Genomic DNA, 16,918 nt, shown 5'->3' on the forward strand with positions numbered 1-16,918 from the left:
TTCCCCCTCCACACTCACTGAACCAGAGTCAATGATGTGGGCGGGGCCTCATGATTGTCAGGTGCTGACCTGCCCACTTTGCATGATTTATAAAGATTAAGCCTTACACTTGGCAATGGAGTTAACATTTAGATTTAACATTTAGATTTAGATTTAACATTTAGATTTAATATTGAGCTTTAGATTCAACATTTAAATTTAGATTTAATGCTGTGGCGGTTTTGTTGTTGGCTTACGCGTGCTGTGTAGAGTGGATGCTATTGTGGCCAAAAAATAAAGAAAGTGAAGTACCAAAAGGCATTGAAGTCCTGTTGGATTTTCCAATCCATTTATTGCAGATGAAATGACCAATAAAACCAGGTTGTAGATATTGCAGGGTATGAAATAGCAAAACACTCCATACATTCGGCATGATCGCACGGTAAAAACCGTTTGTTCTCCAGCACCACACCTGACCCTCATTACAGCCTCTTTTTCTGGTTGATTAGGGCAGAGCCACTCCTCAAGCGCCCTCTGCTGCTGAAATGGCTCCACCATTTAGATTTAAGATTTAGCTTTAGATTTAATATTGAGCTTTAGGTTTAATGTTTAGATTTACATTTAATATTTAGATTTTACATTTACATTTATTTTTCATGTGTACATACCAGTATTTTTTGTTAACAATGAGAACACATGAATTTCTGTCTCAAATTAAATAAAAATAAGCTTAATGTGAGGAAAATAAAAGAAATGTTCAAATATGTCGGCTATGAAATGTACATTCTGCACCCCAAACATATTTACCTGAATTCACACATTAGATTAAGAGAAGGAACAGTTGCGTGTGAAGAAGCTCATTACACCTGTGCTGGAGAACCAGTTTGTGACTTCTACCCAGTAACAGTGAGGGAAAAAATCCCATTGGCTGAACAGGAGGCTGATGGTCACGTGACGCCTCTGTGTGTTTTGGGAGCGCACAGTGTTGATCCACAGGAAAGAAGTCAGTGCTCACCTCCACCATGAACACCTTCATCTTTGTGTTTCTCCTGGGAACACCCGGCGTGACAGCAGGTCAGTCCACATTCATTTTCACACTTTACTGTCTTTATGTGAGGAGGAATGGAAAGCTTTGTTTGACGCTCTCTGACGTCACTTTACAGCCTGGAGTTAGACTCACTTATTCACACTGGGACAACTTTACACCTACAACACTATCATCTGCTCTCTTTCAACACTTTCACATCATTTATTATTATTTTCAACGCTTTCAAACACACGTTTATTAACGAGTCCGTGACGAAAACTTAATTTTTTTTTTTTTTTTTTAAATCTTTTTCATTTTTAACCTGCTCAACAAAGTTGCACGTCACGTGACGTCATTCAGCCACATTCACTGAGAATAAAGTTCAGTTTAATGCACACTCCGAAACACAGAAATACCAAGATTGGAGGAAAAGGAGAATTTAATTTAATTAATTTTATTTTTAATATGTAAACTTATTTAATCAAACCTTTCAAATCTATATCTGGAGCAGAATAAACATTTTTTGTTAAGTAATATGGTGTTCCGATTGTAAAGTTGCTCATGCTAAAATAAACAGCAACTTTTTGCAACATTTAGTAACAAACCACGTTTTAAAAGCATCTTTTTTAAGTTACTTTTGAACCAGTTTTACTGACAGCAATATGTGAAATTTGTGATATTTACTTTTCTCATAAAAACTACTGACAGTCCACTGATGAATGGTTAGTCCATGTACCTCTGATGCTGTTCTGTCTCTATGTTTGACCATTTGTGTGGTTTTACAGTCAAAAACAAAGTTTACAGAGATTTGTTTTTGTTGTAAATCTAAATCCCTGCAGAATGGGTCCATGGGTCATAGTTCATGTCATGTGGATCCTCATCATACACTATAGTGTACTGGTCCATGTATGTTTGTGGTCATTGGGTTTTCTGTTCACAAAAGGAAACCGAAAAACAAAATAAGTGGTTATTTGATTTTAGTTTTTTTAAATTAAATTTTTTTAATTCAAAACATTTTGAGAAGGGTTCAACAAAAGTTGATTTTCATTGTCTGATTCAAAAAATAAACGATAGAAAATAAACGCCTAATTTTCATTAGGTGCAACCGGAAGTTGCCATTTTCAAAGTAAGAGCGCGTATGAGAACAATGTTGTGTTCTGGCAAGAGGACAAAAATATTTAGTCCAGACTAAAATGTCTTTGGAATCTAACTCTGAGGTGTTTTTTGACATGACAGAAAAAGGCTCATCATCTGCAGAAATCTCTGCATGCATATCACACCCAGGGTGGAAGAGGTTTACCTGCTATCAGGTTGTCTTCCTTGAGATAATGTCTCATTTATTTTACTGTTTCAAGAGGAAAAAAACAATAACAACCTTAATGACCTGCTGTCAGTCTGTCATAGAAATATGTGGGAAAAACATGTGATGTTTATTATTATTTTTTAAAAGCGTTTTGATTGTCAATTTCTTTTAATAAGCGTAATTTTTTACAGGTGATGAGGTTCGATCAGTCACTTCCAGTTCATCTGAACAAAGCGTCTCCAGCACTGGGAGCGACAAACCGCTGATACAACTTAAAAGCTGCACTCTTTAAAATTTCTTCTAATCATTCTGTGTACACTCTGTAACCATGGAAATATTCATCCTCACAAACAAGATTTATTTTTAAAAAGCTTAGTGATATGGAAATTTGCACAATGTCTTCTGTAAAGTAAGTTTATTTCAGAGCTCTGGTATGAAGGTGGTACACATGCAGTGGTCCCTCAGGAAACAAAAAGAAAGAGTGTCCACACTCAGTAACAATTCACATCTATTATAATAGAAACCAAGGAAGGCTGCTATTGGCTAACGACATTAACAAAGGTAAAGGGATTCTTACTGACTGTGAAACACAAGGTACTGGAAGGAAACTGGATGAAACGGAGCTCTGAGAAGTCTTAATTTATATATATATACTGTATATTAGTCTTAATTTATATATATATAATGTATATTAGTCTTAATTTTGTTTGGCGTTTTGTCTTAACTTTCCAGTCCTGTTTTTTTAGTTTTTCTCAGTGGTTCTAATTCTCTTCAGTAGGAAAGCCTGTAAGGAAGAATTTAGAAATAGAAAGTGATAATAATAAGGGGGAAAAAAATCACAATCTTTTAGTCTTGATTATGTTTTTGTTAGAATGTTTTTAGTTTTAATTGTATTTTTTAGTCTTTTTTTTTATTTAAAAAAAGTCTTTATTATAATTTTAGTCTTATTTCTTTTCTCTCAACTGTTTTTTACCAGTCCTATTTTTTTTAAAAACTTATTTATGTTTAATGCTCAAATAATAAATAAATATAAGTTTATATATATACCATTAGTCTTTAATTAGAAGGTTTTTACATTTATAAATGAGTTATTACAGTTAATTAATTTACTGATGATTTAAAGCAATACAAGTTACGTACAAGAATAGTGATTGATCAGTTTTCAATTATTATGGTGTTTGCGTAATTTGATTTATTTGGTATATGTATATGAGTTGTTTAATGTGTATTAAGTTTAGTATTTAAAAGTGAAAACAGACTTTTTTTATTTGTTAATTCATTATTAGATTTTTGCTTGGTTTTAAACTGACTGTCCCTAAGGTTGTTTATATCTGACTTGTATCATTGCTTATGTAAAGCTTGTGTTGTTAGAATTAGTTGAAATCAGATGTTTTGAAACTTTTTGTCCTTGTTCCAAAAAAAAAAAAAAGGCCTTGAAAAAGTTGATCAGACTGAGGATATATTTAACTAAAATCAATATTTAAGGCTATGTAATGTAAGGACATTCAATATAAGGATAGTATGTCTTAAAGAGACAATAAATGAATAAAGTAATATTTTATATCAACACGTGTTTTTCTTTCTCTCTGATATTAAAAAAAAAAAAAAAGCTATGGCGATACGTGTTCATTCCTTGCAGGAAACAACTGAGAGCTGCGTAATATGAGTTTTGTTTTTTGTTTTTTTTTTATAGATGTAGGTGTAGTCTATTCAAATATACCAGCAGCCAGTTTAGCGACACTACCCTGAATCCTGTTGGTCCACTTGCTCTTCAACACACAACAAACAGTCTCTGTACTTTTTTTAAAATCCATTCTCAAAGTTCTTCAGGAAGAAGGAAACAAGAACAACCTCGCCTGCTCTTCTGAAGAAGAGTTGAACCTTCGAGATAAATGTGAAAGAAACAAAAACAGCTAAAATGAATTCTTCATTTTGGCTGTTTTTGTTTCTCTGCCTGAGTCTGAGTCTGCTGTCTGTTCCTGTAACTTCAGGTAAGTTTGATTAAATATTAACATGGTTTTTAGAATGGTTTCTATTCTCAGGACATATGTTTTATGTACAAATTATTGAAACAAAACGATTTATTATTAGTCACTGTTTAAAATTATTTGATTTTCGTTTTCAAACTGAAAAACTACAGGTTTTTCTGGGTGATGAAGTGATAAACAAACATTTAAAAATCTGTTGATTTTAAATTTTTGATCCTAAAACCAAAAAACAGAAACACCAGAGGACAAAAACAAAAAATGCCCATTTTTTAACAGGTATGAACGTTTGCCGTATCAATAAACCGACGTTCTATGGTTTTATCCAGAGCTGTATAGAGAGAGAGTTGTTACAACTCCAATGGTTCGTTGTTCTACAACAATTGCGGCTCATGAAGCCTCACATTTTGTCCCGGAAGTGAGCAATTTTTTTAACTTTAAGACGTTTTAATAATCATATTAGATATTATTATTTTTTATCATCGTATCTAAACACATTAACGTGTGGTGTTTTTTTTTTAATTTTTGTTCCTACCAAAAAACAGAAATACCAGAGGGCAACATTGTCCGTGAACTAAACCTGGTCACTGGCAGGTTTTATCAAAGAAACCCTGGGTTTCTACCTGGCTCCGCCCACCTGAACACCGTTTCTGAACACTTTAATGAATCTTAATACTTTTCTCTGAAACACATTAGTAACATCACACACCAAAGGGATGTCTAAAGGGATAAAAACTCAAAATTGATAAACATAGGTCACTGTGGCAACTTATAAAGCACAGCATAAAACGGCAGAAACTCCTCACAGCAAAAAGTTACATATTAGAGCCAGAACAAATAATCAGCCGATGTTGATTAATTATTAATGGCTGAAATCGGCATAATTATTCTACCACACCTATTAATTGTTCAGCGACTCGTAATAACCGTAGTGTAAAATATGTTAAGTACTGTATATGTCAGGCCTTTAGCTGTTGAACAGTTTCCTCTATTGTTTTTGGGTTCACTGTAATAAACTCTGATATTGTAGTTGACTCCTCCCCCTCAGTGGCTGAAGATTTTTGTGATTTTGTTGGTTTGTGCTGATGTTTGACCTTATTGATTGTATTTTTTCATTGAAAAATACAATCAATAAGTTGTAAATCTGAATGAATGACTCTGACTTTTTCTTACAGTGCTGCACACTCTGAGATATTTCTACACGGCTTCCTCTGACGTACCAAACTTCCCAGAGTTTGTGGTTGTTGGTTATGTTGATGATGTTCAGATTATTCACTACGACAGTAACAACAGGACAGCAGTGCCCAAACAGGACTGGATGAAAGACATAACAGATCAACCGTACTGGGAGAGACAGACTGGTAAATTAATGGGTTCTCAGCAGATGTTCAAAGTCAACCTTGAAACTGCAAAGCAGCGTTTCAACCAAACTGGAGGTTTGTTAAAGTTCTCTTGTTCTTTCTAATGCTGATGTGTGACAGTGTGTGTTAATGCTTGTTGTGTAGCTGTAAACAGACGTGTGGACACACACTGAAAACGTCTCCTTCAAACCCTGAATAGAAAGCACAGCATCACTAAGTGAATGCTGCAGGAACCATTCCCAAAGCTGGAAAAATGCTGATGTCAGCACTTCCTCTGTCGTCCCTCAGAGTCACTAGATTCTCCATTGTTGTGTATTGTGGATGTGATGACCTTAAAGGTGTCAGTGAGAGACTTGAAGCTCTTCTGTTTCCACAGTCACATGTAGTAGCGCCTCCTGTTGGTGAGATAAAGTAATGCAGCTGTGTTTTGTGTTGCTCCTAAAACTGGATCCAACTTTTAGATCTTTGTTCACATTCAGGCTTCAAAAGTCTTTAAAGTGGCTCCATGTCAGAATGGAGGCCTGCAGTGCTGAAAGGATTTGGTAAAGAATCAAACAGATGATCAATAGAAACACATTTACAATCAGATCAGACACATTTTTAGAACAATCTTCATCTATTTGTGGATTCCTGTTCAATAATGTGTGTGTGTTGATGACAGACTGTCTGTGACTCACTTTGTCTTTAATGTGCTCTCTGTCTGTCTCTCTCAGGTGTTCATATTGTCCAGGTGATGTATGGTTGTGAATGGGATGATGAGACTGGAGATGTTGATGGTTATAATCAGTATGGTTATGATGGAGAAGACTTCATCGTTCTGAACCTGAAGTCAGAGACATGGATCGCTGCCAAACAACAGGCTTTCATCACTAAACTCAGCTGGGACAGTAACAAAGCTATGATGTCACACATTAAACACTACTATACTCAGATTTGTCCTGAGTGGCTGAAGAAGTACGTGAACGCTGGGCGGAGCTCCCTGATGAGAACAGGTAAACTCCCCTGAGCTTCCTTTGCTGCAGACACATGAACACAACAATGTTCCTCTGTCTTTATCTGTTAGAATGAAAAGTGTGATCACAGTGAGTGTAAATCACCTGTATCTGTATCTCTCTCTACACAACAACACACTTTGATTTCTCTCTTTCTCTCTCACACATTTCACTGATTTCACTTAAACTCTTGTCTTTGTTTGTCCTTTGATTGAGCTTTTATTTTGGTACATCTGGTGAATTTACATATTAGCTAAATATTCAGTTTCACCCGTGACATTTAGATTTAACATTTAGCATTTAGATTTAACATTTAGCATTTAGATTTAACATTTTTATTTGTCATTGAGATTTAACATTTAGATGTAGCTTTAGCATTATGATGTATTTAAATGAATCATTTTGATTTAACATTCGATTTAATAATTTAGATTTATCATTTAGATTTAACATTTAAATTTAATATTTAGATTTATTATTTTAGATTTAGCATTTAATATTTAACATTTACATTTAACATTGACATTATATTTTTACGAGAAAAGTAAATATCACAAATTTCACAAATATTGCTGTAAATCTGTTCAAAAGTAACATAAAATAGTCACATGTTTTTTAAACATGGTTTGTTGCTAAATGTTGCTCAAAGTTTGTGTTTATTTCATCATGATCAACTTTCCAATGGGCGTCCCATAGATATTTGCTGTAAAGCACAAACAGCAGCAGTAACACACTGAACATCCTTTCAATGAGCTGCTGTTCAAAGCTCACAGTGACTCTTTCCTTCACCACATTCAGGCTGAGATGTTCTCAGATCAACTCTTCCTCCTTCCTTCCTTCTCCTGCTCTTCATCATTAAAGCTCACTGTGTGCTCCTTCTCTTTCCTCTGCAGATCTTCCCTCCATCAAGCTCCTCCAGAGGACTCCCTCCTCTCCAGTCACCTGCCACGCTACAGGTTTCTACCCCCGCAATGCTGTGATGTTCTGGAGGAAAGACCAGGAGGAGGTGTTTGAGGGCGTGGACCACGGAGAGATGCTCCCCAACCATGATGGGAGCTTCCAGATGAGCGTTGACCTGAACATTTCTCTGATCAGAGCTGAAGACTGGAGCAGGTACGACTGTGTGTTTCAGCTTAAAGGTGTGGAGGAAGATCTCACAGTCACTCTGGACAAAAGTGTGATTTTAAGCAACTGGAGAAAGTCTGATGGAGGTGAGAGACTCACTGACTTCACACTCAGAGCTGACTCACACAAAGCAGCATCACACTGTTGTTGTTGTTGTTGTGTGTAGGTGTTGTTGCTGGTGCTGTTGTTGGAGGTCTTCTTCTTCTTCTGCTGGGTGCTGTCTCTGGATTCTTCCTGTGGAGGAAACGCTCTGGAGGTAATAAATGAAAACTGTTTTTATGGATCTTAAAACACTTTTTTTTTCACTTTTGTTGAACTTATTTGAACTTTCTTCTCAATCTAATCAATTATTTTCCTTTTTCTGTTTTTTGTTTCATTCAGGGTTCAGACGTGTGAACAGTGAGTCCTTCTGATATTTACATGTTTACTCTGTGTGTTTATGATTGACTTTTAATGTAAATAAGAATGATTTTTATATGAATTCTAACTAATAATTAATCACTAATAATTCTAACCCTAACCCTTTTTTTTAAAGTTAAAGTGAACTGTACCCACCAAGCATTTTTCAGTCTATTAGACGGAGTCCTTAAACCACTGGTCGAAAAAAGTTTTGTAGCTGTCTAAGCTTAGACTAGCTGTTTTATAGACGTCTGAAAGATGACTACGTCTATGCGCCTCGCCTAATCTTCGATGTTTAAATAACCGCTAATATACGTCTATTTGTAGACGTCTAAAGTTAGACATTTGCCAGACGTTTACTTTAATACCAAATTTAAATCCCACTACAGAATCTAGACGCCGTATAGATGTCTATTAAACGTATTATTATGAGGATATTCTAATAAATCCAGCCATTAGAATCTATTAAATTATTCACAACAACCCTATATTAAAGGAAATTCAAGTTATCAAAATGTTATGTTAAATCAGGTTCTCTAAAAAAAGGGACCAAATTTATTTTAAATCCTTACCTTGATGTAGTTATGTATTTGGTTTTTACATTATGGGTTTTATTTAAAAAATCTTTTAGATAGGTTTCAATAATACTAACGTCATGCTTATTTTACCACTGGATATAAATACATTAACCAAATTATCCTTTTGTAATCTAAATCAATACATTTTTCAAACATTATCCAAACATCACAAACATATGGATGTGCAAACAATATACATATTTTTAATTTCTTTAGACATTTTTAAACATGCTTTGCAATGAAATAAAAGCACAAACTCAAATATACAATATTACCAATTTAATTCAATTTTCAATTCAACTTTATTTATATAGCGTAAATCACAACAAAGTCATCTCAAAGCGCTTAACAAAAAAAATAAAGTCCATAGTAAGAAAAAAATAACCCACATGAACAAACATTTAGCGACAGTGGGAAGAAAAATCTCCAGCAGAACCAGGTTCAGAGGTGGCAGCCTTCTGCTTCCACTGGTTGGGTTTGTGAACAGAAGGACAAGCAGGATAGGATAGAAGGATAGACCATCAGAGTGTCCCAGACTAGTTGAGTCACGAACCATCCATCAGGAACTGCCAGCTCCAGCATCAAGACACCTGAAACAGAAAAGAGAGTGGAGGGCGAGGAGCAGACACAGACTGCAGGAAAAACACGATACACTCGTTCCTCGTGGTTGGGTTAACATTAAACGTCTTGCGGTATCCTCCATGCTAGGAAATGCTACCACTGCAGACGAGGTTTTGTCTTGTACTGGTTGCACGTAATGATATATGGGGTGGACATCAGTGTAAATGGTGTGAAGCAGTATGTACCAAAATAAAAGAAACTTTAGGTTATTTTTTCAACATTGTGGCGCAAAAAAATATCCATAAACTCTAACCTGGCTGGGATGCATCAACCTAAATGCAAAAGAAAATACATAAATAAATAAAATTACACCAATGGTGTCCTGGGCCTCTTATAAACCCCCCCCTCAACACTTCAAGCTGGGGCCTGTTTAAAATGTACGGCCATTGCTGAGCTGATCATGTCATCCGGAGCCTCTTTGAAAGTTTTCCGAACAGGTTCTGCAAACAAAGCATATGAAAGTAGAAAGTAATCTCTTTCAATCAATGTTACTTTTAACATAATCAGAGTATGTTAACATATTTTTAATCAGAAAGGCCTGAACAAACATCTGAAGTGCATGTGTTTGATATTTATGTGTTTGTCATGACTTTGTCTTTTAAAACATGGAACTCTTGAGTTACTGCAATGATTCTACACATCATAAAAATGTGTTTTACTAAACGTTACTTTAGGGGAAGTGAAAAACTGGGACAAAGTTCACAGCAAGATGAGGCTGCCAACTGCCAGTCTTCCTCAGAGGCGTCTGCTGATCGCTTTGATGTGTCCGTATGAGTTCCTCATGGGCTTGGCCAACTTGACAGTTCTGTCAGGATGGCCACGCTCCTTTCCCGCCTAATGGTCTCTGGAGAAGAGACGATCAGCAGACGCCTCTGAGGAAGACTGATCTTTTGACAAGTTTCGACTGAACAAAAAGTTGTCTGAATAAACGAAACCTTAACTTATTATTCAAAATGAACTTAAAGGGATTAATTTCGTGAACATGTTTTTTTAATCAAAGTTTGATGTTTTAGAAACAGGAAAAGTGGAGAAATGTCAGGATTTGGAGCTTTTTTTCTTTCTAAGCGTTGACTTTTCATTCTGAAGTCCTCTTTAAACCTGGATCACATCATGACATCTGAGGATTACAGTGAGAATATAAACTAATAAAGGCACTATAAAGCCTTTAATGATATTTGGACACGTATAACCTTCTTAGGTATTGATAGATTTCAGGTTGACAGACAGATGAACTTTCAGCTGTTTCATGTAATCAATGATGGCTCATATATCAGGTGATTTTAAAGCAGCTGTGTCAAACTCATGGACCAGGGGCCGAATCTGGCCCTTTGGAGCATCCAATTTGGCCCACAGGAGAAAATAAAAATGACAGAAAATATCAATCATTGTGTAAATGAAACTCAACAATACTTACAGGGAATCACAGTTTTCCTGATGCTTATATCACATGATGGCAGTCATTTTTAATTATAAATTGTTAAAGAAAACTCAAATTATTACATAAAACTTTCCTTAATTAAATAGAAATGTGTTACAAATTGAAGAAATTTAAAGTGAGGACCCTGTTGGGACTGATATCTATCACTTATTACCAGAGGTAGCAAAAGTACTAGTCTTCTGTACTCAAGTAAAAGTATAGATACTTGAATAAAAAATGACTGGTAAAAGTAAAAAAGTACATGCTACTAAATTTACTGAAGTAAAAAAGTAAAACAAATGTCTTTTCAATAATAAAACAGGGTTTTTAAACCAGCACATATTATAACTTTTTTTTGTAGAATTTTGTAGAATACTGGTACATGAAAACAAGTTAAATACAGTGGTATGAAAAAGTTTGGGCACCCTTGTAAATGTTCATGATTTTCCTTAATAAATAATTGGTTGTTTGGATAACAAATTCCAGTTAAATTTATCATATAGGAAACAAACACAGTGATATTTGAGAAGTGAAATAAAGTTTATATGATTTACAGAAAGTGTGCTAGAATTATTTAAACAAAATTAGGTATGTGCATAAATGTAGGCACCCTTGCATCTTATTGATTTTAATACTCTTAGCACTAATTATTGGAACTCAAAATTGTTTTGGTAACCTCAGTGATCCTTGATCTCCATACACAGGTGAATCCAATCATGAGTCAGGGTATTTAAGTAGGAAAATTCTAGGTGTTTCCTCTTTACATCTTCTCTGATTAGTGGCAACATGGGAGCCTCAAAACACCTCTCAAATGACCTGAAAACAAAGATAATTCAACATCATGGTTTAGGGGAGGGATACAAAAAGCTATCCCAGCGATTTAAGCTTTCAGTTTCAACTGTGAGGAACATTGTGAGGAATTGGAAGACCACAGGCACAGTTCTAGTTAAGGCCCGAAGTGGAAGACCAAGAAAGATCTCCGAAAGGCAGCGGCGCAGGATGGTGAGAACAGTCACAGTCAACCCGCAGACCAGCTCCAAAGACCTACAACATCAGCTTGCTGCAGATGGTGTCACTGTGCATCGTTCCACTATTCAGCGCACTTTACACAAGGAGATGCTGTATGGAAGAGTAATGCGGAAAAAGCCTTTTCTCTGCACACGCCACAAACGGGGTCGCTTGAGGTATGCCAAAGCACATTTGGACAAGCCAGCTTCATTTTGGAACAAGGTGCTGTGGACTGATGAAACTAAAATAGAGTTATTTGGGCATAACCAGGGGCGTTATGCATGGCGGAAAAAGAACACAGCATTCCAAGAAAAGCACTTGCTACCTACAGTAAAGTTTGGTGGTGGTTCCATCATGCTGTGGGGCTGTGTGTCCAGTGCAGGCACTGGGAATCTTGTTAAAGTTGAGGGGCGCATGGATTCCTCTCAATATCAGCAGATTCTGGAGAACAATGTCCAGGAATCAGTGACAAAGTTGAAGTTGCGCCGGGGCTGGATCTTTCAACAAGACAATGATCCTAAACACTGCTCAAAATCTACTAAGGCATTCATGCAGAGGAACAAGTACAACATCCTGGAATGGCCGTCTCAGTCCCCAGACCTGAATATTATTGAAAATGTATGGTGTGCTTTAAAACGGGCGGTCCATGCTCGGAAACCATCAAACCTGACTGAACTAGAGATGATCTGCAGAGAAGAATGGTCCAAAATACCTCCCACCAGAATCCAGACCCTAATTGGAAGCTATAGGAAGCGTTTGGAGGCTGTTATTTCAGAAAAAGGAGGATTTACAAAATATTAAGTATTGTTTTTCTTTTGTGGTGCCTAAACTTATGCACATGCCTAATTCTGTTTAAATAATTCTAGCACACTTTCTGTAAATCGAATAAACTTTATTTCACTTCTCAAATATCACTGTGTTTGTCTCCTATATGATAAATTTAACTGGAATTTGTTATCCAAACAACCAATTATTTATTAAGGAAAATCATGAACATTTACAAGGGTGCCCAAACTTTTTCATACCACTGTATGTTACCTTTGAACACCTGGAGAAAGCAAATGCTGAATTAAACCCAGAGAAGCTTTGAGTTTAAAAAATATATATGCTCAAATAAAGTACAAATATCGGAAAAAACTACTCAAATACACAATAAATCTGCTTATTGTTTGGATATTGTCTGTTTCTTATATATTTTGTATTTTATGTATAAGTACAAGTGTAAACTAGGACACAATAATGTTGAAATTACTCGTTTTCCAACATAAAATCTGTGGCCCTCTTGAGATCAAACTGCTCCGTATCTGGCCCCTGAACTAAAATGAGTTTGACACCCTTGTCTTAAAGGGCCAGAGCTGTTTCAGGAGCAGAAAAAGGTCTCCTTTCCTGCAGTTGCTCATAATGTAGTGGCTGATATGTGTAAATGTCCAACTGACTTTAAACTTAGATTTGATGTGTTTTTCAGCCTCTGGCACTTCGTCTTCCTCAGCGTCAGAGATAGAACTGTGAGTACATCATCAAATGGACAAAGTGATCACATGATGTCTTCCAACCCAGATTTTAGATGGAGCTGAGGTGTTTGTGTGGTTCTAAACATGACATTGATGTTTGATGATCAGAAAGCTGATTGATGTGATAATAAAGCTGTGTAATAATGTGTCTCTTTGTTTGCTCCTTCAGGGGACCAGTGAGGAGCAGAGAGGGATGATAACACCACCCAGCTCCTGAACGCACCACAACAAACATCACTTTGTACTTGACTTCAAGTCCAACCTGTCACAAGTGCAGATGTTGATCCTCCACGTTTAGTTGGGCACCGAGAACCGGTTCTGTGTGATTGTGACCCGCTAACCATAGGTTGACAGGGAAGAGAGAGCGCTGATCTCTACCTCTACTGTTTTTTTAATTACACCTCGAGAAGTGCCCTGGCACCTCTCCAGCTACCAGAACAACTTCTGTGTTTTGGTCCACATTGGGACTTGAACTGGCCACCCTCGGTTTCCAACCCATGTCTCTACGGACTGAGCTACTGTTTACGGTGGCGCTACATAATTTTGCGGGATGCGGTGCCAACCACAGTGAAACAGAAGAAGAAGAAGCGTGTCTCTGTTTACATCACGTGCAAAATACTGCATTATTTTACCAATCTGCCTCCAGAAAATACATGCATCAGTGAAGCTAAGCTAACTAAGCTAAGTTGGTGGACGTGATGGAAGCCTCTGAACTGTGAACTACGACTGTTCCGTTATCCAGGGATAGATCAACAGCTGCTGAGTCACTGCTAACAGCAGCTCCTTAGCCTGATACGTTTAGCAATATGTAGCTGAGAAAAATGCTGTGAATTAGATTTTCCACATTTATTTTTATAAGCATTTTCAACAGCAGAATGTGCACTTGGAATACACAGCTTACTTTACATTATTAAGGTTGAAAAATTGTTTTTGACATTCCACCTAAAATGTTTTACATACTGTACACATTCCTTGCTTTCAGAGATTCCTAAAGATAAGAATTTTTCTCTTACTGGAAAATGTTTATTATAGTTATCATACTTGACACTGTACATATGCACTGAATGGCCATTCAAAACAATGTTTGATGTTATTAAATGTCTTGTCTTGTTTCACATAATACATGGTATCTTTAAAAGCAATTTGTCTGTTTCTTCAGTTTCTGTTCCTCTCTCCTTGAGTTGTACTTAGTCTATTGATTTACTAGTCTAAAATTATACTTAAATACTTATTTCACTATTATTTTACTTTGCTTAATAATCTAAGTATGTGTTACATAATCCTACATTTTCAATAAACACCATATCGTGACGTGTCATACAACAATTGGCTACGTGCTTACGTTAGCGTGATTATTATGGTTTGGTATCGGATCAGACAAACGAAACGGCGCAAAACTAACAATAGGAGCTGAAATTAAGTTGTAAAATTAGTTAGCAAAAACCAAACATGTGGAGATATTTATCAGGTGTTGAAAAACCTCAACCGCAAAAAAATGAAGGCTTCTGCCGACACAGGGAAAAATAATGAAGAAATTGAGGAGTTTTATTACTAAATGGATGTCGAGTCGTGAGTGGCTGGTATTCCACCATTTGTTCACCTTTAAAATGTGCATTATACAGTTTGTGGGGAGTGGTATTTGTTTACATTTGAAGAGCATGTATATTATTAAACATGTTTTCTCTACAGTACATGTAATTCTTACTACTGAGTACTTCTATTCTTTCTAACTACAGTGTTCCAGGGATTCAATTTTCATCTGAGTTAAGTTTATTTATTAAGTTATGAGAATCTACTTTATAAAAGGTTCACTTCTCTGACACACCCAAAGTTCCATATTACACCTTTTAGACATCATTGTTTTTAAATTAAATGTTTATGTTTTGACCATTTTAATCTATTTCTGTAATAATCTAAAACAAAAACTATTTAAAAAAACACGAATGCTTAAATCTACTTGTTAATCATAATGTAGTTTATTTTTGCTGGAAAAAATTTGGCTGGTGGAAAATCTGGTTTTCAAACAGTTTTAGAACATCTGATTTCAACTTCATCTTAATCTGACAAAAACACAACCAAGTACGTAAGTGATGAGACAAATCAGATATAAATAAGGCATCAGACTAACACTAAAAGTCAGTTTGACCTAAAATGCACAAAGTCTAAATCATCAACAAATAAGAATAACTGTATTTTAGAAAATTCACATTAATACACGTTAAACAAATCATGTTTATATCCCTAAATAATCAAATAAAGCAGACACATTAGACCCCTAAACAATAAAACAATAATAAATAAATCAATAATCTTAAACATAATTTGTATTGCTTTAAATCACCAGTAATTGTCATCTTTAACTAACTATAACAACTAATTGTTGGGTTTGTAAATGCAAAATATCTTCAAATTAAAATAAATACTGTAAGATTTAAACTTTTTAAAACAGTGCTTTGACTAATAAAATGTATTCCTGCATGTTCGTCTTTATCTTTGAGCTCATGTTTGACATTCAAATTACATTCTTGTTGTTTACAGTCAATGTTAAATGTCTCAGTTTAAATTTTGTTTTAACCTGAGCTTTTTTCCTTTTAGTTGGCGACAGATGACGTACCACCCTCTGTGAAATCTTATTGGTGGAGAGAAACCATGAACGTGTTTTTTTTTTTTTTTAATCCACCCTCATAGGGCTTCCGGAAACAGGAAACAGGTATTTGCTGGGCCTGGAGTGCGCACGCGCTCTCTCTCGCTCATTCATTCAACTGCAGACGCGGGTGAATAAGCGGAAGTCTGTTCCTGCTCCTCTACCTGCGCTTCTCTTTTGGGGGTTTAGGTATGTTTTGTTTGTTTCTGATGGGACCAGCCAAAATGAAGCTTTCATTGAGGTTGTTTTCACTTCTCTGCCTGAGTCTGAGTCTGCTGCCTGTTCCTGTAACTGCAGGTAAGTGATTAAATCTTAACATGGTTTCCATAAAGCGGGTTATGTTCAAACTCTGCGTATGTTCTAGTGTTGTGGTCGTCAAGACCGGTCTTGGTCTCGAGACTAAATTTTAAAGGTTTCGTCTCGGACTCTGAAGCATTTTGACTCGGTCTTGTCTCGGACTCGGGATTTTCCGTTAAGACCGTATTTTCTTCCAGAATAGTGTTTTTGTTGGTTTAATTATCTTACCAGGGATTTAAAACTTAAAGTTAGCCACAGGTGGAGGAAAGTTGATGGTCTGTAGATGTTGCAGGAAGTGAAGTAGGAAGGTGCTGAGTCATTGTACAATGTGATTTATTTATAGGTAGACAAATTGGTTTATCATAATGTATTTGAAGTTAATCTCATTAATCATCAATAGCCTCTGTAAGAAATAACAATTCATTATTTTATTTTTATTTTCTTAAAGCTATAGGGAGCCATTGCAAAAGAGTCAAAGAGCCACATGAGGCTCCAGAGCCGCAGGTTGCAGACCCCTGACCCAGAGTTTATGGATAGACTCAGAGTTTGTTAACCCTCCTTTATGGAATACCCCTCAGGACTTATGTTTTATGGACAAATTATAAAAACAAAACCATTCATTGTTGGTCGTTCGTCAGCATGTTTAAAATGATTATTTGATTTTCATTTTC

General features: G+C 35.9%; 2 protein-coding genes across 3 annotated transcripts in view; both read left to right on the forward strand.

The window, feature by feature from the left end:
* LOC114472539 (H-2 class I histocompatibility antigen, alpha chain-like) overlaps nucleotides 1-16,918 on the forward strand; it is a 57,650-nt gene that overhangs the window by 18,297 nt on the left and 22,435 nt on the right. The window lies entirely within an intron of this gene.
* Nucleotides 4,190-14,328, forward strand: LOC114472537 (H-2 class I histocompatibility antigen, Q9 alpha chain-like). 2 transcript variants are annotated; one of them, XR_003675138.1, is made up of 8 exons: nucleotides 4,190-4,300; nucleotides 5,470-5,730; nucleotides 6,369-6,647; nucleotides 7,541-7,858; nucleotides 7,939-8,028; nucleotides 8,154-8,171; nucleotides 13,261-13,370; nucleotides 13,476-14,328. XR_003675138.1 is itself a non-coding variant. In XM_028461861.1 (8 exons), the coding sequence occupies exons 1-8, from the start codon at nucleotides 4,228-4,230 to the stop codon at nucleotides 13,501-13,503; spliced, it is 1,107 nt and encodes a 368-aa protein (XP_028317662.1). In that variant the 5' UTR covers nucleotides 4,190-4,227; the 3' UTR covers nucleotides 13,504-14,328. The 2 variants fall into 2 exon arrangements, 1 of the variants encoding a protein (XP_028317662.1); XM_028461861.1 differs by having other exon boundaries at nucleotides 13,261-13,300.

The sequence above is a fragment of the Gouania willdenowi genome, chromosome 11 (genome assembly GCF_900634775.1).
Source record: "Gouania willdenowi chromosome 11, fGouWil2.1, whole genome shotgun sequence".
Classification (NCBI taxonomy): Eukaryota; Metazoa; Chordata; class Actinopteri; order Blenniiformes; family Gobiesocidae; genus Gouania; species Gouania willdenowi.